We start from the raw sequence: 25,802 nt of genomic DNA, 5'->3' as shown, positions 1-25,802 counted from the left end.
ACGTACATATAAACATCATAACCGCATCTCTCTGTGCCCCGACTTGCACCACGGACTCGTGCACCGCCGGTAATACAATAATTCTCCAAAGTTTTAAGCTAATTACACTTGGTGGTATTTTTAATTGCCAACCCGAAAAATTACAGGCAAACCACAGGGTTTAGTTTAATCAAAATATGTCGCATTAGTCACGAAGGAAGATTGACAAATAAAGTGTATTGTGTGTCCCCAATATGAAGAGCAAAAGTCATTAGCGAATTTCTACGTGCGTGCCACGGTTGAAGTGAGTGAAAATTGTGCTTAAGCTAATATAAGCAATAACGCAGTTTGTACTAAAAAATTGCAGGAGTTTGTGTTTATAAAATTAAATGTTAAAAAAAAGTTTAAAAATGACCAACACAAATTATTTGATGGTTTCACTATATGCCGCCCATGGCTTCATGCCTTTGTTGCTACTATTACAGAATCTATGGCAATGCAGTAAATAGTGGTACGAAAGAAGTGGTAAGGAAAAGAAAAATTGTAACTTTTATCTGGGGATGACTAAAAAGTGACACGGAATAAAATGACAAAGAATGGGGGTGGTGCCAACAAATGACAACAAATAATGTGACTCCGCCAAAGTAATCTGAATTCAAGTCACTAAAAGACCATAAGAAACAGTGGGATGAAATGAAAATAAAATTATTGAAAGGAATAAAGACATTTTCTTTAATAAATTTAATAAAATATAATATATAACTAATCCAAAATTTTTAATTTAGTGGTATTTACATACAAGTATTTATGAGAGTACTAAAAAAAAGTATGTACCATCTGTTCAATCCATTTACGGAATACTATTGCAGAATAGCGCTAATTGAGAATTGATTTAGATAAAAATAATAAATTTGCTTTGCCAGTAAATGTATGCTTACTCTGGAAAAAATAAAACAACAATAACTTATGTAAAGCACAAAAGAGCAAAACCGCCTGTTAAAACAAACCATATGCTAGCAAAGTTAAAAATGATCTCGGTTTACTTTAGCAACACTTTCTCAAAAACTGAGTGTTCACATATATAAAGACAGATATGATCATGCTAAACATTTAGATATATATTTTATAGAATCTCTTACGTTTCCTTTTAGATGTTGTAAATATCGTCGCAAACTTAGCATACCCTGTTCAGGGTATACAAGTTAATACATATTTTTATATCGATATAACACTGTGCCACTTAGAAATAAGGCGTCTTTTGACATAAAAGATAGAAAAGTAAAATAGAAAATATAGAAAAAAACCAGACTAGACTTTTTCGGCACGTAAAGCGTAAACATTCAGAAAATATATAAATTCATAAAATAAGTTAACCAGATACACGAAGAGAGCGAAATCTGCAAACAACACTAAACACCATTCGCGTTTAATGAAGCTAATTAAACAGACAAGCAACAAAATGAGGTTGTATTACCACGTTAAGAATATATAAGCCATAGTTGTGCATAACTGCCCAAAGTGATTTCAGAAGGTACAAGACTTAATTTCAATTGCATTAAGGAAATGATGACAAGTAACTACAACAAATAAGCTTTAAATTGAACGCAAATAAAACTAGAGTGAAGCAAAGCCAACTGCTCTAGGAAAAAATGCAAGAATAATTATAAGAATTCATCAGCATTAATGCTGATTACATGCAATAAAATAGTACGTCTATAAGTATCCGATGGCGGTAATAATAGCTGATTCAATTATTGCAAATTTTGTATCAGTAATTGGACATTTGGAACATTTCTTAACAAAAATACCGGACTGCAAAATTAAAAAAAAACCCATTTAATCTCAAATACCAAATTGAAAAATAGAATTTGACAATTTTCGACGTGAGATCGATTGCCTTAAGGGCAGCATTAGTGAAACGTTTTATTTTAATTAAATCGTTGAAAGAATCGGATGGAATTTTAAATTATCATGTATGAAAAATAGGCGTGGTTGTAGTCGTGATTTGAGAACTATGAAACGAATCATCCCATTAACTCGAATTTAATTTTTGTATATACATATACTCATTTCGGCAATTCTAGTAATATATATTTTGTGTGGTTGGTTGAAAGGGAAGGTAGAATTAGAAGAACTAGAATTTTGAGATACTTGAATGGAATCAGATTTGTTGCCTCAACTGTCTGTCTGAAGGCTGGTCTTGTCTTATTGTTTCATCATCCACCAATTGTTTGAAGGTGAGGCCTTCGAGAAAAGTGCCCAGCAATGACATCTGTAATTATACTTAATTCCCCTCTCCTAAAAGTATTTTTGTTACCTTCTATGTGTACTTATATGTCTGGATACGTAAATGATGCTTACTGAGTTTGCTAATAAAAAAGTTTATTGATTAGGGCGATTGGGACTAGGATCGGCTGACTATCGACAATAAAGTCAAAAGATATGCTAGTAAGTAGTAGATTTCTCCAACAGTACAGTCGATAACTGTATCTTTGGTCCAGATTTTGTGGTGGCAACATTATATTGTTTTAATCTCCAGTTTTTATGCTACAAGTGTTACTAATAATTTGTTTTCAAACTATTCATTTTGTGGTAGAAAATGTTTTAAGCAAATTCGCAAATTAAATTATCTTTGTCACATTTTGTTTATTTGCTGCCGTCGCAAACTGACCGAACTAAGCCCCCTTCTTTCAAAACTTTATATCACCATTGGGTGCCCAGTCCGCTACTTCAAGCAAAAATGCAACTTGAAACTTTAAGCTACCTTCAAAGATATTTCGAAGAGAAAGGGAGAAAGGGGCATCTAGCTACTTTCAACAAAATCAAGTTGTAGCAGACAATCTGGAAAATGACAAACGGCAAAGTTTCTGACTTTGACCAAGTAAGTGTTGAAGCCACACAGCTTCATGTATACATAAGTACTGAGATATGCTTGTATGCACACATGTACGAGTATGTATTAGGTAACGGAAGAAGCTTAGAAGTGAAAGGAAGCAACTCCATTTCGTGCATCCTTCCATACGAATACTAGCATTTTTATTTTCTCCAACAACTTCCTTCCTCTACTATTTAGCCACTTTCTCTGCTGCACAATTTTTGCTGTCCCTGACTTATTTTGTAAGCTCCTTATAAACACTTTCAAGTACTACAGGAAAAATAACCACCCTTACCTCTTAATAAAGCTCCACTTACATAATAATTACACTGTGAGAAGACAAAGTTTTGCGACACGCAGGTGGCAACAAAACGCTTAAATGGTGGAAGCAACTTTTGGCAACTTATTGCATGCAGAAAATTAAGGTCTAACAAAAGCCTTATCCTAAAATTTTGCACAATAGACTGCCAATGCCAGTACGTAGATTGCTAATCAATGGTTTTCTGTCTTTATAAATTTAGAGAATCCCCAATAACTTAAGCACAATACAAAGAACAAGAAACTAGCGTTGAAGATGATTTTGTTTAGTACAGGAGACAGTAATCAATGGTCAGAAATTCATGATTTGAAGAAAGCTAAGATGACAGATATATTACTACGTTTTAATTGTGAGAATATTAAGTTTAATCAGAAGTTCCGAGATAATTTTAAAATTCTCTTTTCTATGAGAGGCCTCTACTAGCATTGAAACTATTTATTTTGAAGTCAGACCACTCTAGTTTATAAGTTCAAACGAATTTTTCCTATTTTCATACAAATCGTCGAATTTAAGCCTATTTTGAAGCAGCAGACAAATTGTACTACCAAAGTTGTATTAAAAAGTTCGTACTCTTGTCAAAATAATGGCATAATGGTTTTCGATAATTCGATACAAACAGTATGTCCGGTACATGATCAGTGTTTATATTCTAGTTTTCATGAAGACTGATTAAACGAAAAGACAGATGGAGGAGTATGTCTATATCGACTACTCTTTTTCCACTATTTCACAAAATATCAGAGCAAAGTGTCAATACACTCCTTTAGCATGAGAAGCACAGTTACAACATAATAATAAATAGTCATTATTCAGGCGAAAAATTATATACTTAATTTTTTTCAAGTGTTATTACAAGATGTATGTAAGCTGTAACGCTAAATTATAACGGATTGAAAATTTCTAGGAACTGAGTACTATTTTGTAGAGAACAATTTACTCTTGCGAGGGGACTCAAGTGTTAAAAACTTTCCTGAGTTTTCAAACGTTTAAATTTGTCAGCATATTTTCTCGAGCTTTTAACCATTAATCAATGAGCTCTTTTGCTGGTTTTAACCACTAAGCACTGTTGTAATGACCGAAATGCAAAACTGTTTTTTATTCTCACTCACTTTTATTGTTCAAAACTTTATACAACTTTAAACATCACCCTTACCGTGGCTACTTACTTCAAATTGTTAAGTGTAGCCTTGAACGCAACCTCAGTTTCGAGTAATATTTTGTCTTTCTCTTAGCATTTAATAGAAATGGAATAGAATATGCCAACTTGAACTAAAACAACTAAAACAACTAAGAAAGGACTAACAAATTGAACTAAAACAACTAAGGAAGGACTAACTTCGGGTGTAACCGAACGTTTCATACTCTTGCAGCTTGCAAGGAACAAAGGCGCAGTAACACCTACAGGTTTTGACAAAACTTTATATCGCACTAAGGAAAGAGCATACATTGTTATTAGAAAGAGATTTTTTCAGAATTTCGTTAAGATTTGTTACGTATTGACCGATAGGTGTGGTATAAAGTGAACCGGACGTTCGAAAATATTTATGTTAGGTATATGGGGGTTAAGGGAAGTGCTGACCTGATTTTACCCATTTTTCGCACAAGTTATAGTACGATTTCGACAATTTTTGGACGTAAGATGAAATACCTTGAGGGCACTATTTGTTATATGGAAATTAGGCGTGGTTGTCGTGCGATTTCGCACTTTTTTGCAGTGTCTAATATGAATGGTTGGATAACCTCATATACCAATTGGATTTGAAACGGCCGAGTATTTCCTAAGATATAAAATATCACCTAAAGGTGGGCGGTGCCACGCTAATTGTCTAATTTTCACACCAGATCCTATAAGCTCTTGTTTATCATCCTGGTTGTGAAATATAATGCTTGTGGCTCATTTATAAAGTGAGTTCACGCACTTTTAGTTTAGTTAAGCGGTGAGTTGGCGAGGTTATTTTCGGATTTTACCCGTTTTCGCAGAGTTTTAAAAGGTGATAAAATTACTTCTTTTTAGCAAGTTTGATTGATATATCTTGGAACCACGCCCAATTCAAAAAACTCTAAGCCCGCAGGCGTCCTTTGCTACTGCGATCGCCTGTACCAAATAACAGTTTTGTATCTAAATGTGTGGCTTAGTTATGGCACTTCAAGGGTTTACGTTTAGCGGCGTTTGTGTGCGTGGCAGTAGACCGATTCCGCTCATCTATTGTACATACCTACATTCCCGAGGTACCAGGGAAGATGTATACCAAGTTTCATCAAGATATCTCAGTTTTTCCTTAAGTTATTGCTTGCATGGACAGACGGACGGACGGACAGACAGTCGCCCGGATTTCACCTCTTCTCCTCATCCTGATCATATCACGATCCAAGTAAATGTACCTTTTTTTGACACGTTTCTCTAAAGAATGTGTTTCGCGCGCTTCGCTCAACTTGTGGTCAACATAATCGGCCTACTGAGCGTACTATTCGCCACACCATCACCCATTTTGAGACCCAGCATTCATTCATGGAAAATATTCGACCGAATAGACCACGTCAAGCACGCGGTGAAGAAAATATAGCGGCCGTAGCTGAGAGTGTACACGAAATGGAAAGCGTACAAAATACAGCTTGTGCAAGAACTGAAGCCGCTTGACCTTCGCAAGCGACATGTCTTCGCTCTATGGGATCCAAGAAAATCCGACGTTTTCGAGCCAAATTTTGCTCAGCGATGAGGTCTTAAAAAACAACGGTTTGGTGTGGTTTTTGACCGGTGAGAACGTAACCGTCAATGGCGACCGTTATCGCGACATGATAACCAAATATTCGATGCATGAAATTGAAGCTCGTCACTTCCCACACATCACACCAATCAATGGTTTTATTAAGGAACACTTCGTGAGCAGATAATTTTACATTTTGTGCCAATCGCTTGGCCACCATGGCACCGTTAAATTTTTTCTTGTGGGGATATGTAAAGTCAAAAGTCTATGCGGACAATTCCGCTTCGATTCAACATGCCCTTAAAGTAAAACATCATGCGTGTCATTCGAAAGTTATCTGTCGAAATGCTAAAACGAGCCATCGAAAACTGGATTCAATGGATGGACCACCTGAGACGTAGCCGCGACCAACAAAATCTTCAAAAAATAAATGTCAAAGAGTGTTCCTTTGTATGATTATAGACATTAAATTTTAATTTTCTGTGTTTTTCTCTAAAAAAGTAGGGAACGTGTATCTATGTATATGTATATACTGTTCTTGAACCTATAACCCTATATCTATCTCGATTATATTTAGGTGATATAAGCAACCGCTAAGTGAATAAAACTATTATACTCTGTAGCAACATGTTGCAAGAGCATAAAAATTAAAATCTGTCCTGTCGTCCAATCATCACGCTTAAACTACTTAATGAAAAATCGTGAAATTTTCTATACTCATTTTACACGTTCATAGGCGTGCAATAGGAATTTTTTGTGAAGGAACTCTAAGATTTTGTTCACTTGTTTTATTAATATATATTATTATGAGCAATATACTTATGTGATAAAAAATCAGATTGGATGACGAAAACAACTATTATATATTGATAAAAGTTTATATAATAAATTGAAGCCGCACGATCATCAAGCGGGTCGCACATTCGGCGAATGGGGCCAAAACGAGATGGCCACCGATTCCAATTTTCACAAGGAAATTGTGTTCAACGGCGAATCTTACTTTTGGTTGAGTGGCAACGCTAATAAACCAAATTGTCGCTTTTAAAGTGATGATAGTCGTTATTTCCTCAAAATGTTACAGTCAATGGGGCACGTTATAAAGCCATGATTAATGACTTTTTGTGAAGGAAACTAGACGATTGACGCTTATTTTTAAAACATAATGGCGAACCCTTATCTGTATATTGAAGCTAAATTCTTGGCCATAACATTAAATTATTTGCGTTTTATTTCTTCTTAAAAACCACATGTCTAAAAAACACCTTTTTATTTCGTTAAGATTTATCTGTTCTCACAACGGTTCGACGTGATAACCAATATCCAACTGAAATTATTATATGAAAGTGATGGCGCTCAATAAAGATGATAATTAATACGAAGTTAGTGCTTATAATAGCTTTATTAGTATAAGTATGAAAGATAGCAGTGGTGTAGCTCTCAAGATTACAAAGTAAAGTAAAATGTAGGATAACTTAACTCTTAATATTAACTAACTTAATATTAACCAATGAATGCATGGTTTAAATCATTTTGATGTACAATGTATATCTGTTTAGATTATTATAGCCTGAACAGGCTATATTAAGTTTACCACGATGTTTGTCACACCCTAAAGGAAGGCCGTCGGAGGCGCTATAATATAAAGCACCATACATATGTACTTTTATATACCGATGTATATAAACTGTCAGCGTGACGAGCAGGGTTTGTTTAGCCATGTCCGTCCCTCTGTCTGTATATAAGCGACCTAATCCCTCAGTAAGAAGCTGCTCATTTGTCCGAATTGCCGAAATCGGATCACTTTAACATATAGCTCCTATACAAACTGGCCGATCAAAATTAAGATAAAGATCCTTTTATACCCTTCTCCACAGAAATTAAAAATATTATTAAAACTCAAAACTATATTAAAAGGCACAATTTAATCTGCAGTTCGACTGAATCTATATATTATATATATGGAAATATGCACACGGCTTGCTTGAATGTTACAGATGCCAGCTGCTGATAAACAGTGTTTTGAGCTTTCATTGCACTCAAAGCATGTAAAATTCGTAAGATTAATTAAGCTAACTTGGCAAGGAAAACTTTTCTTGTTCGCAAGTCACATAAATTATTCATTAATAGAATAGTATAATAGTTAAGATAACTTGACTAATGTCCTCTGTCCTCCAAAAATACTCTCTATTCGTTTTAAATTTTAAAGAATTTCTCAGATAAAATGTTCCCTAGTAAACTGAGTAAATTATGTGAACAGAAAATGTTCAAATATTTTCCTCTGCCACAAATTCTAACTCAATTTACATACGAGTAGGTATGTGTATTTATTTAGCCATTTGGCATCATTGCACTTACATATAAACGATTGGCTCCTCTCTCTTTTGAATAGAGAATCCGCAAAACGTTTGCAGTTTAGAGTATTTATATGCAATAATAGTTCACCAAAAAAGTATAGAAACGTACATTTCCAAATTACTTAAATCTTTTAAACCAATTCACAAAAGCACTTACCCCAGTAGCACACACAAACTTTTGAATTGTTGAGCAAACTCCACTCACTGAACATGTTTCTCTGCTTTTTGTTTCCTTTTTTTGCAGTGCTTTCACTGCTGTTCGTGCTATATAACCGCAAACGCAAGACAACGAAGAAGAAACGTGCCGGTCCGGAAAAGGACGTACGTGAGACTGTTATCAGTTATGACGATGAAGGTGGCGGCGAAGACGATATGACAGCGTTCGACATAACACCACTGCAAATACCCATCGGCGCCGGCGGTAATATGCCACCAGATATTGCCACCTGCAAGATGCCAATAATATGTGAGTAGAGATTTTGGAAAGAAATTCAATACACTGTATCATTGTAGTTATGAATAAATGTACATGCAACCATGGCACAAATGCATTTCAAATAAGAGCACGTAAAATATTATCAGATTACGCAATGATAGGATAAGTTAATCTAATATATACATACATAGGTGTTTTTGTTTATGTTTCCGAAAATATTTGCCATTAGATAACTTAGTTTTGGATCAGTACTAATCCATTCCCTTACTGTCTATAATTAACAGATCCCGTTATGACACTTCTGCCCGGCCAAGAAGTGAATGTTGGTTTCCTGATGGAGGAACGCAAGAAACGCTTCGATAAGGACCCGAATGCGCCACCGTTCGACGACTTGCGCAACTTCACCTTCGAGGGCAGCGGTAGCATAGCCGAGTCGCTGAGCTCCTTGGCCTCAGGTGCGTACCGGCACACTCCGACCACCGTCGCCACCACCTCATTCATGCACTGTAATTTTTGCTAATGTTGTTATTGCAATTACAAGCAATAAAACAACAAACTTATATTTTTTGTCGCGCCACCCACTTATTCATATTTACTTACAGGCACCGATGATGAGAACCAAGACTACAACTATTTGACGGGCTGGGGGCCGCGATTCAATGCGCTCGCCGCAATGTATGTGCATCACGACCATACGAAGCTGACGCGGGTAGTGGCGACAAACGAAGTGGCTATAACTTCAGCTGCAGCGGCTATAAAGGGGAGTACGACGGCTAATATGCTGGCCGTACCCACGGTGATGGGTATGGGCAACAATTCGGGCATGTTAACAAAAACAACAGCTGCGGTAATTCAAGAAGAAGATGAAGATGAGGAGGACGAGGATGAGGAGGAGGGTAACGTGGCGTTATAAAATAAGGTTCTGCAACAGATCCAAAGAACACGAGAGGTGCGTTCGTAAAAATCACATCAACTATGAGCCATACAAGCCTACATTGAAAATATCACTCGATTTAAAGGCACTCAACTCAACGTAGATCTCTTCTGCTAGATGCTCCTTACGGTAATATGCGAGTATGTGCTCGTTCGTGAACCGAATGGGGTAATTAAGGTCAAAGCAAAGGAAATGTATACAACTTCATCGTTTGTCAACATGTGAGTGAAGTTTTGGGCTTGTGCTCATTATCTCAGCATAAAATCAAAGAAGCAATCAAGCAAAGCAACTGAAAGAGAATGCTGTTAAAAAAAATATTTGTAAGGAATTTAAAACACATTTGTAAGGAAAATGCTTCTGTTGGCAGACGACTGTGCGCTTCACAAGCATTTAAGGTAACTTTGTATTTGCTTGACTTTAAATAACACGCTTTATGTGAAGAACGACAGAGGATACTAGTTAAAAACGATAAATCGAAGTTAATTATGTACCGTCATAAACATACATACGTATCCATGTATACAAAGGAAAATGTGAAAGTCGCCAACTCAATTGTAAAATAGTTTGTAAATATTTTGAATGAAAACCGAACGACTAATAAGAATAAAATGTTAAACTAATATTAACAAAAAATGGTAAGAATTGATGTAATTTTAAATTTCAATAAATTACAAATAAAATTAAGCGTGTGTAGGGGTGGTAGCATAGTGCGAACGACTATTAGTATAGTTAAATCAAATTTAACTTAATTTTATGCTAAGCAAGTAGTTATATGATACCTACAGAAATAAAAATCAAATCAAACAGTTTAAATAAATAATTTAGTGAGAAATAATTAAGAGAATAAAAATAATAAATAATAGATATTACACTATGGTGACATATAATAAAATAATTATAGTTAATATCTAAAAAATGAAAACGAAATATTTCTGCATTTATTAGAACAAGCATAAACATTAATTTATTAAAAATATTTACTTATATATAATACAATATGTAACAGTGAAATCAAAATGGAATTAATGAAAACAAAACTAAATTTAGTTATTGAATTGTTAGTTAGCAATAAGGATATTGATTTTTTAATAATAACGATAAAATGGTAATTCAAAAATATAAACAAGCAAAAAAGAAACAAAAACAACATTTGCATTTAATTTCGTTTAATGTCACATAGACGCATTTAAGCGCCGTGAAGCGCAAAAACAGGTAAGCATTGCAAAGCACATAACAGTACAAAAAACCAAAAGCACTAAAATGCAAAAAGAAAAAGATGTTAGCCAAAGCCATCACATCAGCACGTAATCAGAAATTAGTTCCAGTTGTTGCCTGCTATTTTGTGTGCTACTTGCTGCCTTTTTTGCATTCATGCCTAAAGCCTTTTCTTGCGCTTAATGATCCTTTGAGGCGAGCACCGTAAGCACCATCACAACACAGTTCCAACTAATCAGCCAATCGCCCAGTGTGCTGCCAGTTGAATGTCACATAAAATGTCACTCAAACGTGAAAAGGCACGAGCCAGTGTCGACTGGGTGAGAACGGAAACTGCCGGCGCGTAAAAGGAAAATTACAGTAAAGGCAACAGAAAGAAAAACTACAAAAGTAAGAAAAGAATTTCAGTGCTCTGTTTACTGTTCTATAAAAATTCCGCTTTAAGAGTAAAATATTTACTTCTTGCACATAACTCTTTTTTAACTTTAGTTTAACTTACTAAGTGGTAAACATATAGCTTCAGATAGATTAACCAGATCTGCCTTCGAAATATGATGTAAGGCTGTTTTCTTTTTCGATTTCTTTGCCTACTTTTATTACCCATTACTTGAATATATAATTTGTTACCCTAGTTTTAGATTAGCGATTGATCGACCAAATTCAAGATAAAGATCTCTTTATATTTTTTTATGATGCAGTGCAGCCAAAGTTAACGTTTTTTCATGTTTGAATTTTCTTTAATTGTTAAGATATGACACAATTCAGAATACTTAATCACTCTGATACTTAAATAATCTGATACCATTCATGCAATGTTCGTTAAGCTTGCAAACCTGTGCCCAATTTGCACTTCAGCCTATTGGACGGTTAATTCTGTAGTTGAATCTCTTGTATCTACACAGTAAGGGTTCCTAGGTATTTTAGTTTTATTCTCTCAAAGGCGGGACAGTCATGAAGAAAGTGAATAATCCTACCAATGAAATTTTCAAAATTTTCATGAAGAATTTGTTTAATCTTACCGGATGGACGCCACTCTAGATAAGCTTACGCAAGGCCTAGTCATCCATTAGTAAGCACCAAGGCGACAACGATGTTCACTTCTCTGAAGATGGATCAATATTGGTTCAATATAAATAAAAATACCTAATAATTGCATTCAGTATTATCAACTTAAATAATGAAAAGTAGAATAAGCCATTCACCTAATAATTCACCAATCAGTGTGATACCCCGCTCAAAATGTTTCCCAGTTTGGAGTTTGGTTTACTTTCTTAGTGCTCTGCACCATTAGGTGCAATATTTTAAAAATTGTTAGAGAAACCGTTATTATAATTAATCGAGCTATTTACTGAAGAGAAAACTTTTGCATCCTACTTAATATATACTCATCGACAACTGGATGGCCAGGTGTTCACTTGTTGGTCACCTTAACCATATCAGCACTTGATTCTTTCGGTACAAATAAGTACCTTTTCTTATGGATGACTGGTTTTCGCACCCGTGTTTTATAATTGTGAAACCGGAGTCGTTTAGTTTTGGGATATTAGTATGTACCTAGAGTGCAGACATGTTTGTTTTTTTAAAGTCGTTGTAGGGATAATGTGTACGTCCTAGAAAAAAGTTTATACATTTTGAGGCAGCGGGTGTGATAGTGACATCTATGTATACCCAAACAATGGTTCAATAGCTTAATGGGTCAATTGTGGCATAATGGGCTTTGCTTATTTGTGCCACTTCTAATACATGAATAAACATATGTTAATAATGTATTTAATTAATTTCAAATATTTAGTTTTTATCTCAAAAAATTAGCAGCAAATCAATTGATTTAAAATCACAGATATCCATTGTTTAATCGACATGCGGAATTGGTTTGTTTATCAATGTTGTGGAAGTTAAATTAACACCGAATAAACCGCCGCATCAAAAACAAAGAAAAAAAAGATAAAAAAACAAACAACGGTAAAAATAGTGAAATCATTTGACCGTATTAACAAATATTTGCTAATAGACATTTGCTTATAAAATACAGTTCTATTCATACGATAATTAATTCTGATTGACGGCATACAACAACACAAATACAAACGAACATGATAAATACTAGGGTTGTTTTGAAATTTCTGAACTAACAAATGAAAATACAACTATTGGAAGAAGAGATATTTATTGCTTTTCATATATTTTCTCATTTAATTTTGATCATTTTGGAAAACGAAATAGTCCGGTATCCCATGGTTTCTTAATGAAAAACTATAGTGTTTAAATCGAAATTCAAGGAACCGGATACTCTTTTATGTTATAAAGAGCTTTCGTTATACGGAGAGAATTTTCGAGAAATAAGTGCTTCAATTATAAGATGTCTTCAATTCGCCATTTCTCTGCTCGCTTCTGCTCTCTTGTCAAAAGAATTTCATGACAAAGCAACAACCAAGTAATCGAGTTGAATGCGTTCAAGAGAGTATGTGGATACCGTATTAAAGTGGTATAACCGCTATCTTCAGTGCTACCAACTTTTGTTTTGCATATTTTATATCAATTTCACTATTGTGAATTTCAAATGATAAATGATAATACAAATTTTATTTTTTTTTTGTTGGTATTTTTAAAATTTAAGATCAAAAATTATTGAAGTAATTTATAGAAAAGAAAAAAAAAGCGTCAGAAGACATGTTAGCGCAGGGTTGCACCACAAGTGCTGACCGTTTGTTTGAGCACCTAGTATAGTTTGTTCGTTTCGCTGGAGAGTAGGGTAGGTAGGTTGAGTGGGTGTCCAATGACGCACCTAGGCCTATAGGAGGCCCATTGTGATACCTCCGGGACTAATGTTCCCTCACTCTATCGTCTCCTCTCTGAACCAACCTGTGCTCCTGATGAAGTTCATCAGTACAAATAATTTTATATTAACAACTTCTGATACGTCGTCAAGGAATCCACGACCGATAGTTGCGATTCTTTTCCTATATAGAGCTTTACATTCGCATATAAGATGCTTTACAGTCTCCTCTTCCTCTACTTCTTGACAGCTTCTACAATAGTCGTTGTATGGTACACCTAGCCTACTTGCATGTCTTCCAATTAGGCAGTGACCTGTTAGTACTCCTATCAGAGTTCTTATATCATTCCTTTTAAATTTTAGTAGTCGGTTTGTGCGACTCACGCTCCATTCCTGCCACGTTAGTCTGCTGGTTGTGCAGGTTATTGATTGTCTCCACCGAGACTCAGCTATATTTATAGCATGTTCGCTGATTAAAAGTTTGCAAGTTGCCAGAGGCATAAAGATACCCTCTTTTTCAGGGGTTAGTTGCAAAGTGGTGCCTATTCTGGCTAGTTCATCTGCTTCGCAGTTACCAGGAATATCGCTATGTCCTGGAACCCATTGCAGGTTTATTGTGAAGTAGGATGTCAGATCCTCTAATAGATCAAGACAATCTTTCACTAGCTTGGATGAGACCATTGGAGACTTGAGTGATTTCAAGGCCGCTTGGCTATCCGTGTATATATATATGCTCCTTGTTGTGAGCACACTTTTTGTCAATACCACTAGGCTTTCTTTAATTGCTGTGATCTCCGCCTGGAAGACACTGCAGTGATCTGGCAAACGGAAGGCGATATTGGTGTTTAATGTTGCGCAAAAGACACCACCTCCCACTCGATGATCCAGTTTGGATCCATCCAAGTAGATTCTAATTCCTGTATTCCTGTCCACCTCGCCCCTTTTCCACTCGTCTCTTGTGGGGAAGGCAATATTGTGTACCGAATTTAGCATCCGTTCTATTGGATTGTGGAAATCCGTGGTTTTGGGTAGGAACGGGAATATACTGAGTATACTTGAATGCCCCTTGTTGCATGCGACTAGTTGGGAGGATTCCCTTAGTCTAAGAGCTGACTTTGCCGTCACTTGTTTACAAAACAGGTCTGTTGGCAGTAAATGTAGAATGACGTTAAGAGCCTGGCTTGGCGTTGTTCTAAGAGCTCCACTAATGCATATACTGGCTGCTCTCTGTATGCTTTCCATACGCTTTACCGCGTATTTCTTTTCCATTATTGGCCACCATACCAATATACCGTATGTCATGATTGGTCTGACAACTGCTGTATAGAGCCAATAAGTTACCCGAGGTGTAAGTCCCCATTTGGGGCCCACCATCCTTTTACAGGTGTAGAGTGCTGTGGCTGCCTTCTTCACCCTAGAATCCAAGTTTTGTTTCCAAGAAAGCTTCCTGTCTAAGATTAGTCCCAGGTAGCTTGCCTTATCTCCAATTGTTAGTCTGCAACCATTTATTATTGGCGCCGTAACTTCTGGAGCATTATGTTTTCTGGTGAACAATACGAGCTCTGTCTTACCAGCATTTAAATTTAATCCGCACGATACTGCCCAGCGATTTATATCGTCCAATATCGTTTGCATAAGGTCTGCGAGAGTATTCGGAAATTTGCCTCTGACCGATACTGCCACATCGTCAGCGTAGGCCACAACATATACCCCCTTCTTTTCTAGATCCATCAGCAACTTATTCATTGTCAGGACCCAGAGAAGTGCGGATAACACGCCTCCTTGAGGTGTACCTCTTTCGACAGATCTGCACATCGTTGACGCTCCCATCGTTGAAGTTATTGACGTGCTCGTGAGCATCTGTTCAATTAATTTCCTGAGAGGTTCAGAGATGTCCAGATCCTTAAGCGCACTCAGTATGGCCCTAGGCTGGATATTATTGAAGGCCCCTTCTATGTCTAAGAAGGCAAATAGAGTGTATTCTTTGACTTCCAGAGATTTTTCAATCTCCGCCACCACAGTGCTTAGTGCTGTTTCTGTGGATTTTCCTTTAGAATACGCATGCTGCGAACCAGCCAACTTTTCTGGTTTCAGTTTATTTCTTATATGTAATTCTGTTAGTCTTTCCAGGATTTTTAAAAGGAAAGAGGAGAGGCTAATTGGCCTGAAGTCCTTTGGACTTGTATGCGAGCTTTTGCCTGCCTTTGGTATGTATATTACCTTGACCTCCCTCCAAAGCGAAGGGATGTAGTTTAATTGCAGCGCCCCCTTAAGAATGGCAATATGCCAATTCATTATGTAGTTGTGCGACTGCTGCAATTGAGCCGGGAATATACCGTCTGATCCCGGTGACTTGAAAGGCTTCAAGCTGTTTATTGCCCCGCGTACGTTGCTTTCTGACACTATGTTTATGAGAGTGGGGCTCACTTCTGCTCCACTGTCTTGAGTATTTTCTGCAGTATGGCTTTCAGAGCTGCCTGGGAAGTGGGTATATATTAGTAGCCCCAAGGACTCTTCACTGGATACCGTCCAACTTCGGTCTGGCTTCTGAAGATATCCGATATTATGCACCGATTGTGCCATTATTTTCCTAAGTCGAGACGCTTCCGCCGTGTTCTCGATGTCGTTGCAAAACGATTTCCATGAATTTCTTTTTGCTCTCCTAACTTCCTTTTTGTATGACCTAAGGAGGTTGTAATAATAATCCCAGCCTGACTCGCCTTGGGATTGCTTAGCTAAATTGAACTGTTTTCTGCATTCTTTTTGTAGCTTTTTGAGTTCTAGAGACCACCAGGGGGGCCTTATTCTACCCCTGCTTCGTGTTATTGGACAAGCCACTTCTAGTGCTTGCCGGCACGATTCCGTGAGTCGATTAACGAGGATATCTAGATCCTCCTTGCCATTGGGCTGAAACGGTAGAATCATAGGTATACGTTTCTCTAGCTCTTGCATGTGCACCTGCCAGTTCGTTCTCCTATGATTCCTAAAGTTAATGCCTCTATCGGCCCTTTCCTCTATTGTACATTCGATATATCGGTGATCCGAAAAGGAATGTTCTTCGAGAACCCTCCATTGGGTTACCCTGTCAATTAGTTCTTCCGACACAAGTGTGATATCCAGCACTTCTTGTCGGTTTCTTGTAATAAATGTTGGAGTGCTTCCCTTATTACACACCAGTAATTTAGTACCTAGTAGGTAATTAAAGAGACACTAACCTCTGTCGTTTACATCTGTGCTGCCCCAGATTGTGTGATGCGCATTTGAGTCGCATCCAAGTATCGTCATGCACTTGGATGCCTCGCTATCCCGTACCACCTCTTTTACCATCAGAGGTGGCACCAGCTCCTGCTCATACGGCATATAGCACGACACTAGCCGGTAACTGCTTGAGCCCGTTTTCCAGCTTACTGCTGCTGTGTCGTTGTTGCTGTAATTATGTAATATAAAAACATTAAGGTTTTTCTTTGCCATTATGCAGGCTCTGATTTTACCTTCACAGTTAGCCATCAGCAACTTATAGTTCGGCGTCCTCAGTCCGCAAATACGCCCTCCATTAACCCATGGCTCCTGAATGAGGACAAATTCAGGCTGTTCCATTGCCACGCGGTTAATTAGGGCTGCTGAAGCTAGTTTGCTATGATGGAGATTAATTTGTAGAAGACGCATAAACCATTGTTATATCTGCGTCTTCCTGAGAGTCGCTTAAAAGCTCTTTCTCAGTATACAAGCTTGAGAGTCTGGCCGCAAGCTCAGACCCGGAAGAAGAACACTCACCTTGCTCCATGCTTTCCGCGTCGCTCGAGGACTCCATCGGATCTTCCTCTACTTCGCATAACTCTTTCCCCGATGCCAGATGGTCTGCAGCATCGGCGTCCGACTTGTAAGGCGTTATCCTTACTTTCGTGAACCCGTAATTTATCTCCCCGCCACTTTTCGCCAGCGGTTCGATGGATTCTTTCGTTAATAACAGCAGAATCTGCATCGTGGCCCTTTTGGTCTCCACGCCAGATTCTGCTACGCTGTCATCAAATGTCTTGACATACTTCCACTCTTCCGTGGGTAGGCTCGGGTTGCAGGCTCTTATGAGCTGCATAATTTGGTCCGGCTGTGATGGTGTAGCCGGAATCCATACCCTTGCCCTTGGTCTGGATGGTATGTCCTTCTTGTCCACTGCTACCAATTTTGCCCCGGGGTATACCTCTCCCACCTTGGCTATAGCAGCTTTGTATAGAGCGACCGATCTCTCGTCATCGCAAGCAATCATTTTGATCTGGCCCTGGTACCAGCCGGCATCTGCGCATGACGGTGGCGGACCCGGATTGCTTAATAGCACTTCCAGCGCCACATTTGTCAGCGCAGCCTGCACCCATTTCCATTGGGCTCTGGGGATTCTTCCTTCGGGATCTCCCTCATCCAGAACGCCAATGACAATTCGGTTCCGGGCCACTTCTGCAAATGATTTTGCGGGCGTTACACCCTTGGTCTTCGGTCTTTTTGCTGACGGCTTTGCCTCTTCAGCTGACCTCTGTCGCTTGGCTGCCTTTACCGGCGGCTCCAACTTGAAGTTGGGTATGACTGCTCTCGCAAGGTCAATTGATGCTTGGAGCTCCTTCGTTAGCTCCTCTTTCGTTGGCGGCTTTAGCTCTACCAACCTTAGTGAGTATGCGGCGCGTCGTCTCTCCGCATACTTTGCCTTTGTCGGGTCCTGCATGCTAAATGCAGGCCACTCTCTGGCAGATGCACTTCCAGCAGCAGCTCCTTTGGCATCTCCTCCCTCCCCCTGCTTCTCAGCCGTGTTTTGGCCGCAGGGTTTGGGTCTGGCTGCCTCCGGCGCTACCACTTTCTGTGGGCCAAATTTAGCTTCTGCCCCTTTACTAGTGCTTGCCTTGTCATCAGGACCAAGCTTCGCTCCTGTCCTCTTCGTGTTTGTTGAGCTTGCTCCAAATGCTGCTCTTTTATGGGAGCAACGCGTTTTTTCCTGGAGATTCGGGCTCTCTCCGATTTTTTGTTTGTTGTTTTTGTTTATTTGCGTTTTGGTTCATTGTTGGTCCCACGAGTGTGGGGGAACGTATGTCCACGGCGCCAGGTATCCGTAAGCTCCGTTCGAGACTGGGCTATTTAAGGGCCCCCAGCCAGGTTGATCCTCGGCACCGGTCGCATGACACCTTGATCCAGCCCTTTACCCCCGACCATGGTAAGGCTCCTCATCTGTATGCTGTGCTATTGAGGAACATCGAACACACAGATAAGAAGTCTGACCTTAGCTAGATTCCTCACGTCTACGGCAGGGGCGGACTGTTACCAGCTCGTCCCCGCTTGTGTCGTGAATCTGTGGTATCTATTACCAGTCGGCACCCTCGGGGAGGGTTCAGTGGGAGATTTTTGCCGACCTCGCTGGAGAGTAACACTTGTCGAATTGTAGACAGCCATAATTTATTTCATAAAACGTGATGGATTTTATTAATTATTTACAATACACATAGAACGGAATTTAGGGATACTTTCCGCTACACTAGTGGATGCCCAAGCAATAACAACTTTAAAGTAAGGACGGGCCAAATTCGGGTGTAGCCGAAAATTTTGAACACTTGCGACTTGCAAGGTTGAAAGCCGGGGACTAACTTTAACACTAAACGGGGCTAAGGAAAGTAGTGATCCGGTTCCACCCATTCGACACACAGGCATAGTACTTGTATTATCAGGAAAAGATTTTTTCGCAATAAGACATATATATATATGATATATATATATATATATATATATATTCCACATACTCGGTATCTGGGGTTGGAATAGTTATAATCCGATTTTGACAATTTTTGGTGATCAGGCATATCTTAACGGCAATATTCATGCAAAGTTTTATATGGATGCATTCATTGGTGCTTAATTTGTATCCTGCAAAATGGGATCTAAATTTTTGTTATTGTATATGGAAAGTAAATGTGGTTGTTCTCCGAATTCACCTACAAGTATTTTCGCACTATAACAAAGGAATGTCAAAATAATCTTATGTACCACATTTGGTTAAAATTGGTGGAGCATGTATGAATCATCTCAGGTGCAAGATCTCTGATATTTTTATTTATTGAGTTATCGCACTTTCAGTAGTTTTTAACAAAACTGTTATATGGGGGGTGGTCTTAATATAATTTCAACCATTTTTACACTGCCAATACACTGGGGGATGCTAAAAAAATTGTCCTGAGTAGGTTTGGTTAATTTAGCTTAAGTAGTGTAGGAGAAATGAACATTAAGAAGGTGAGATCCTGCCGACTTTTTAAAAATTTTCAAACCACAAGTGCCCCTGTAATCCTCTGCACCAAATTACAGTTTTGTATCTTAAATTAGAGCTTGATTATAGCACTTTATATGTTTTCAATCAATTAGGTTTTATGCGCGTGGCAATTAATAGATTCTGCCCATCTGCAACACGAATTTCCTTTGGGTGCCAAGGAATATATATAGCAAGCTTCATCATGATATCTTAATTTTGACTCAACTTATCGCCTGCATGAGCAGACGGATAGACAGCCGGTCACCCGGATTTCAACATGTCTCGCTATCGTGATCATTTATACATATATATATGTATGTAACTCCATATCCACCTCGATTAGTTTTAGGTGATACAAACAACCATTAGGTGAATAAAACTATTATATTCTGTAGCAACATATTGATGTTAACTATGGGAAGTATATTAGTTACATATTGCAAAAATTGTATCTGCTTTGGTCGATAGGACCCTATGGCCCCTCGTTTATGGGCGTTTCCTAGGGTCTTCCTTGCAATAAGGTGCGCTTCGGATATAACCTTCGCCGCTAAATTGATATAAATCTTGATATGTTAAACGTCAGAAAATTTTGAAATCAATGCACCATTTTTTCAGCCGGCCCACAAGTCTCCACATGGGTTGGCTACCGCATCGGGTAAAATCAAACCAAACGCGCTTTTGAAAAACTATAGTATATATAAAATTTTAACAAGTTAATTTGACGTATATATAATATAAGTCCGTTAAACTTACAAGTTTAGTGAAACCAATGTTGGCTGCTAAAAGTTTGCATGTCGATTTATATATATGTATGTATGCATGTTCATGTTTTGTAATAATCATGACTCCACAAACCAACTCAAGTGGCATCAACAATTTATTTTTTTTAGAAGTACCGTTTTAAATAATAATGATGATAACCTTATAAAATTATTTATTAGCAATATAAAGCGCTTTAGCCTTCCATTTTGAATGCATTTCGGAATCACCGTAAACTTTCGCATAAAAAATGCATAAAATCAGAAATGAGAAAATGAATTTCATTGATTTAGCACAGCATTCATTGCCACAAGTAGGTCAAAGTGGCGAGGTTTAATGAAAGTTATCGTGAATTTTGGAGGATTATTGTTTTTTTGGCAAAGCAATAAACCAATTAATCACAAAATTTTCCAGCTTAGCATATTTATATGCGAGTGAAATTTTGTGTAGACTTATATACGGAAAAAATCAAAAGCGCCGTAAAAATTTATGAAGTATGTATGTATGTCTAGCTAAACGGGAACGGTGCAAGAAGGAATTAGGCCAAGCTTCGAGGTAAATCCTTTATATCCCATGAACTTAAAGAGATAATTACTTGCAGTAAGATTATTGTCGATATCCTTATTTTTTATCACATCACTTATGTTATTGTTACTACTTGTTTCGCTTATGGCTGTTAGCTTAAAGTGTTTAGTGTGAAGCGAGCTCGAAAACTGCAGACTGTTCTGCAGCAAACAAATTGGTTTTGTCGTCCGTCATTTATTCTAATAAATTTAATTCAAAATGTTCTGCATTTAAAGCTTTTTTTTTGGCTATATGATATTAAATTGAATTATATACACATGTTGTCTTATTGGCAATTTTGCTAAGCTGTTGCAACAGCAAATACATTGGCAATATTAATTCTGCATGAAAATGGTAAAATCATTTGTCCGCTCGCCACCACATAACAACAATCCCGCAAATGCAAATATTCCACACACACACTCTCACAGATCCTATTACCTGCGTGTGTACGCGTTAGCCGCACATTTCCGAGTATTGCACGTGTCGGCAGGCGCGCTTGATGATGTTGCAAACGAAATGCAAACATAGCCAGTAATAACCACCAATGGTCCAGCTCCTACATGGTGGTCGTTTGGCGAATACGTATTGAATGACACAAGCATATTGGTGTGGGCAAGTATAAGCCTGTATAAAAGTCGGTATGTGTGTCTAGCAACAAACCAACTCCACTCGTAAACTATCGACACAATCGTCGCCATCCGCATCCGCCCGTGGTTCATATCCGCCACATCCTGCCCGCGAAATCACATGCACATTTGCACTGACCGACTAACTACTAAATGCACTGCACAAATTGTATATTTGTGTACATATGTACGCATGCTATGGGTATTGTTATTGTTGCAGCGTCTATGTTATTACTTTACTGTGTTATACGCACATTGAAAGCATCCTGTTCAATGGACGTTGTAAAATTTGCAAATATTTTTATCCGATTCAATTGTAAGTATTTAGCACCGCTGCCGTTTTCATTTTGTGGCAGATCGGCTAAACAAATACGCCACATGCCGTTAGGTGCTACTGCAGCATTTCGCAACAGTGGCTTTGAAAGGCAATACGTTTGGCGAGTTCTCAACTGAAAATTGGTGGATTAATACATCACAGTAAATTCTACCAGTTAGCAATTTATGCCCGTTAACTCTGTACCTGCACTCGTTGCTGCTAATTAGGTGATTTTCATTTATCGGTTGTCACAAAGTTGTGGAAGAATAATATCTTCTTTCTTTTATTTAACAAGTTTGCCGCTTTAACTATATGTTAATTTTAATATCTACGGCAGTTTCGCCCCACGCACGAAACCGAATGGTAGATTTAAAATTTTACAGTGGGATAAATGCGATCTATATTATGCATTTATTTTAAATATATTTATAGAGTTTACAAAAAAAAAAATTCTAAGAAAAAAATAAAGTTTCACACAGTTGTACGTTTTTGAAGTAGATCCTCAATCAATACTCATTTATACGAGAAGCTTAGAAACTACAGAAACAAATATTTCGCACAAAACGGCGGATGCTATGAACAAATATCAATTTTTTAACCAATTTTTATATATACCGCCTATGTTTTTAAATAGTACTAATTTCAATTAAAACTTTAAATATGTTGATTAGAACTTGAAGTTTTTTTAAAAAACACTTCGAAAAAAGTTGTTTCAAGAAAAATGCGTTTTAAATTCCTTAAGCCATCTATTGTTAGATTCGTTCTGACTTTCGGACTCAAATTCGAAAACTCTTTTTAGAAACTATTCTTCAATATTTAATACCCCTTAAATGGATTAGCTTTAATTTAATAGAGGATTCCAATTCTCTCTGCTAAGTAGAAATTAATTTTTTTGAAAATACATTTACCAGTGAAATTCTGGAGGTATAATATAATCTCTAAAGTTTTCATTACTGGCACTTAAGCGTTTAAGCAATTTTGATCTACCCAGTCAGTTGTTTATTCTCTTTGTTGGTTGACGTCAATATCTTTTTACTTTTTCTCTCTAACGCAAAACGGTACTGCATTTACCTTAACTTACTTTTCATTCGAACGATTTGTTCTACCCAATGTAACAGCTAAATTACAACGCCATCAAACACAGGATGCTCAAAGCAGAACGAATGATTCCTTATTAAATCTCAAGAATGAAGTTGGTGCAAGAATTTACATTTATCTTCATTATTTATAGTCATTGATCTTCAAATTTATAGTCATTGATTGTCATGACAACGAACTGACATTTTACTTAATAACAAGAAATATCTTGTAACCTTCTCTTTTACGGCTATACCAAATTCGCTTTGCTTCATTTTCTGCTACTCGGTTAATATTCTCCAACATCAGATTTATAAACTAGCGCAACCGAGTGTCACCCTGCTTAAAAATTGTTTAGAAACTAAAGAAAACGCAATTAAGAGGTATGTGACTAAGCTGAATACATTAACATATTATATCGGCTCGGACCTCCGCTGTCTTCTTACTGGCTAGAAGACAGAACCTACGGAACTGAAAAACTCCAGAGTGGGATGCAGTACTTATTTTCAGAAAGCTTCATCAGGATGCCAAATTGCCTGGAAGAGAGCCAGATGAAAACAACTTAACCATCTATAGACTGAGGTCGACACATCTTATATGTTATAGCTTCAGTAAAACATTCCAACAAAATTTTAGCTCCAAAGTTTGGCAAAATTTTAGCTTTAATACAAATAAATAATGGAGAATAACAGATACTACCGTACATATTACAAGCTGATAATAACTTTACAAAGACAATTTATTAAAGACAAGATTACAGTCCATTAAACAGTTAGTTATACTCTTAATAAGAGATTAGTATTCGTCTTAGGTCTGCATTAGAAACCCAGTTGGGTAGGCACAATTTTAGAGGTACTCTGTAATGAGCAAAAGTAAGGAAATAACATAAGAAGTAAATAAGTTTAGTTAAGAACTTGAAATAAAAAGATTTCATTAAATAACATTTTGCTTCAATAATACTTGTAAGGTCGTTAAAGGTTTCCAATACACAAAACACTGTACGCTACAAAATTTTTGTTTGCTCACAATAGCAACCAACACAATGTTGCCACATTGAAGCCTGGAGAGAGATGCAACAAGAACAAAATAAATTAAAAAGTATACAGTAATAGAAACATAGAATTTGGGAGTAGAATATCCAATAAAAAAAATATATATTGAAGTAAGGCTATTTGTTTAAAAGGGTTGTTGTGAACTAATTTGAGGGCCACTCACTGAGTTCGCACACACACACACCAAGCCTCCAAATCCAAGCAAATCAAATAAATTGTTTGAAGTAAAATTGAATGCTGAATATTGAATAGTTGTTAGTTTCAAATGGCAAAATAGTACACAAACACGCCAATTAAAGAGGAAACAATAATAAAATTCATAATGACCGAGTGCAAAAATATTGAAGAGGCGGTAGCATTTCAAACTGACGAAGAACTGCAATTTAAAGCTAAAACTAATCCAATTTTTATTGAACCCTTTTCAATTTCAATAGCTCAATGCCAAAATTATTGCCAACTATTTGGATTGCACTTAAATGCATTTTGTTGCTCAGACAATGCAGTGGCTCTAATAGTCTGAACTGTTCACGAGGAGTAGGGCAACTTTGCATGTTCGTTTTTATATACTTCCTGTGTGGAAGTGGCAAACATGCCAAATACGCATTGTATTACAAATTAAATTAATTGCAACCGATGTGATAATTAATCGCCTAAATACTATGGTTAAATTATTACATTAAATAGTCGTAATAGTAATATTTTTTAGTTTTCTTTTATTTATGTTAATGCTTAATTTTTTTTAGTTCAACCCAGCATTCCTTTCAATGCATTATCGTAGTTAATAAGAACGTTTAGTGTAGAATTTTATTCAAAAGCGTATAGTGACGGCGGAACCAAACTAGACTGGCGCATTATATGGAAATATAGCAATATATCAATGTCGTGTATTGGAGCAAATGACCGCTAAAAATGTTCAATTCAATTCAATGCTACAAGTTTTAATAAACTGAAAGCTGAATTGTCTTAATAAGCGTTAAAAAATCACTGACTTAATAAAAGAAAAAATTAAAAGATGTTATGTTTTTATTGCCTATGAGGAAAATTTTTTCCGTAGAAAAAAACTAATCAATATAGATATAGAGTTATATAATATATATAAATGATTAAGATGAAGGAACTGGTGCAAACGAGGTGACTGACATGAGTAAAAATTGAGATACGCTAATGATGATGGCATCCAAGGCAGGTTAGAGTTGAAGAAGCGCGGAATCAGTCTTTGCTATAGCTAAGCCATAAATTAAGAGACAAAACTTTAATTGGCAATACGGATGAAAATATGGAGGGGCGTATGTGGCTTAAATTGTTTTTGTTTTTTAGAGGAGGCGATACACCTGCTAATAGCCTTGAAGTACATATCTCACAGACCACTTAAGCTAAATCCCCCAGACTTGCTAGCATTTCCTCGTGCTATGTGATAATGTGTGAAATAAAATAATAACCACTCCCACTCCCCATAGAACGGTTATCGGTAGAACTGTGTAAAGTGCGATAACTCAATACATAAATTCGTCAAAGACATTAAATCCGAGATAGTT

General features: G+C 37.1%; 1 protein-coding gene and 1 pseudogene across 4 annotated transcripts in view; one reads left to right on the top strand and one right to left on the bottom strand.

The window, feature by feature from the left end:
* The window catches only part of CadN2 (Cadherin-N2), a 135,225-nt gene extending 124,554 nt beyond the window's left edge, over positions 1-10,671 (top strand). For 2 of the 4 annotated variants that reach the window (XM_036374491.2, XM_014247809.3), the window contains exons 11-13: positions 8,477-8,698; positions 8,953-9,123; positions 9,271-10,671. In XM_036374491.2, the coding sequence (XP_036230384.2) occupies positions 8,477-8,698; positions 8,953-9,123; positions 9,271-9,581 (704 nt within the window). In that variant the 3' untranslated portion in view covers positions 9,582-10,671. Of the gene's footprint in view, positions 1-8,476; positions 8,699-8,952; positions 9,175-9,270 lie in introns of all 4 variants that reach the window. The other 2 variants (XM_036374480.2, XM_036374486.2) reach the window with 1 other exon arrangement.
* A 6,419-nt stretch (positions 10,672-17,090) lies between these two features.
* On the bottom strand, positions 17,091-18,304 carry LOC138855917 (uncharacterized; annotated as a pseudogene).
* Positions 18,305-25,802: the final 7,498 nt, after the last annotated feature.

This window comes from Bactrocera oleae, chromosome 3 (genome assembly GCF_042242935.1).
Source record: "Bactrocera oleae isolate idBacOlea1 chromosome 3, idBacOlea1, whole genome shotgun sequence".
Classification (NCBI taxonomy): Eukaryota; Metazoa; Arthropoda; class Insecta; order Diptera; family Tephritidae; genus Bactrocera; species Bactrocera oleae.
This window is presented reverse-complemented; position numbering and strand designations above follow the sequence as displayed.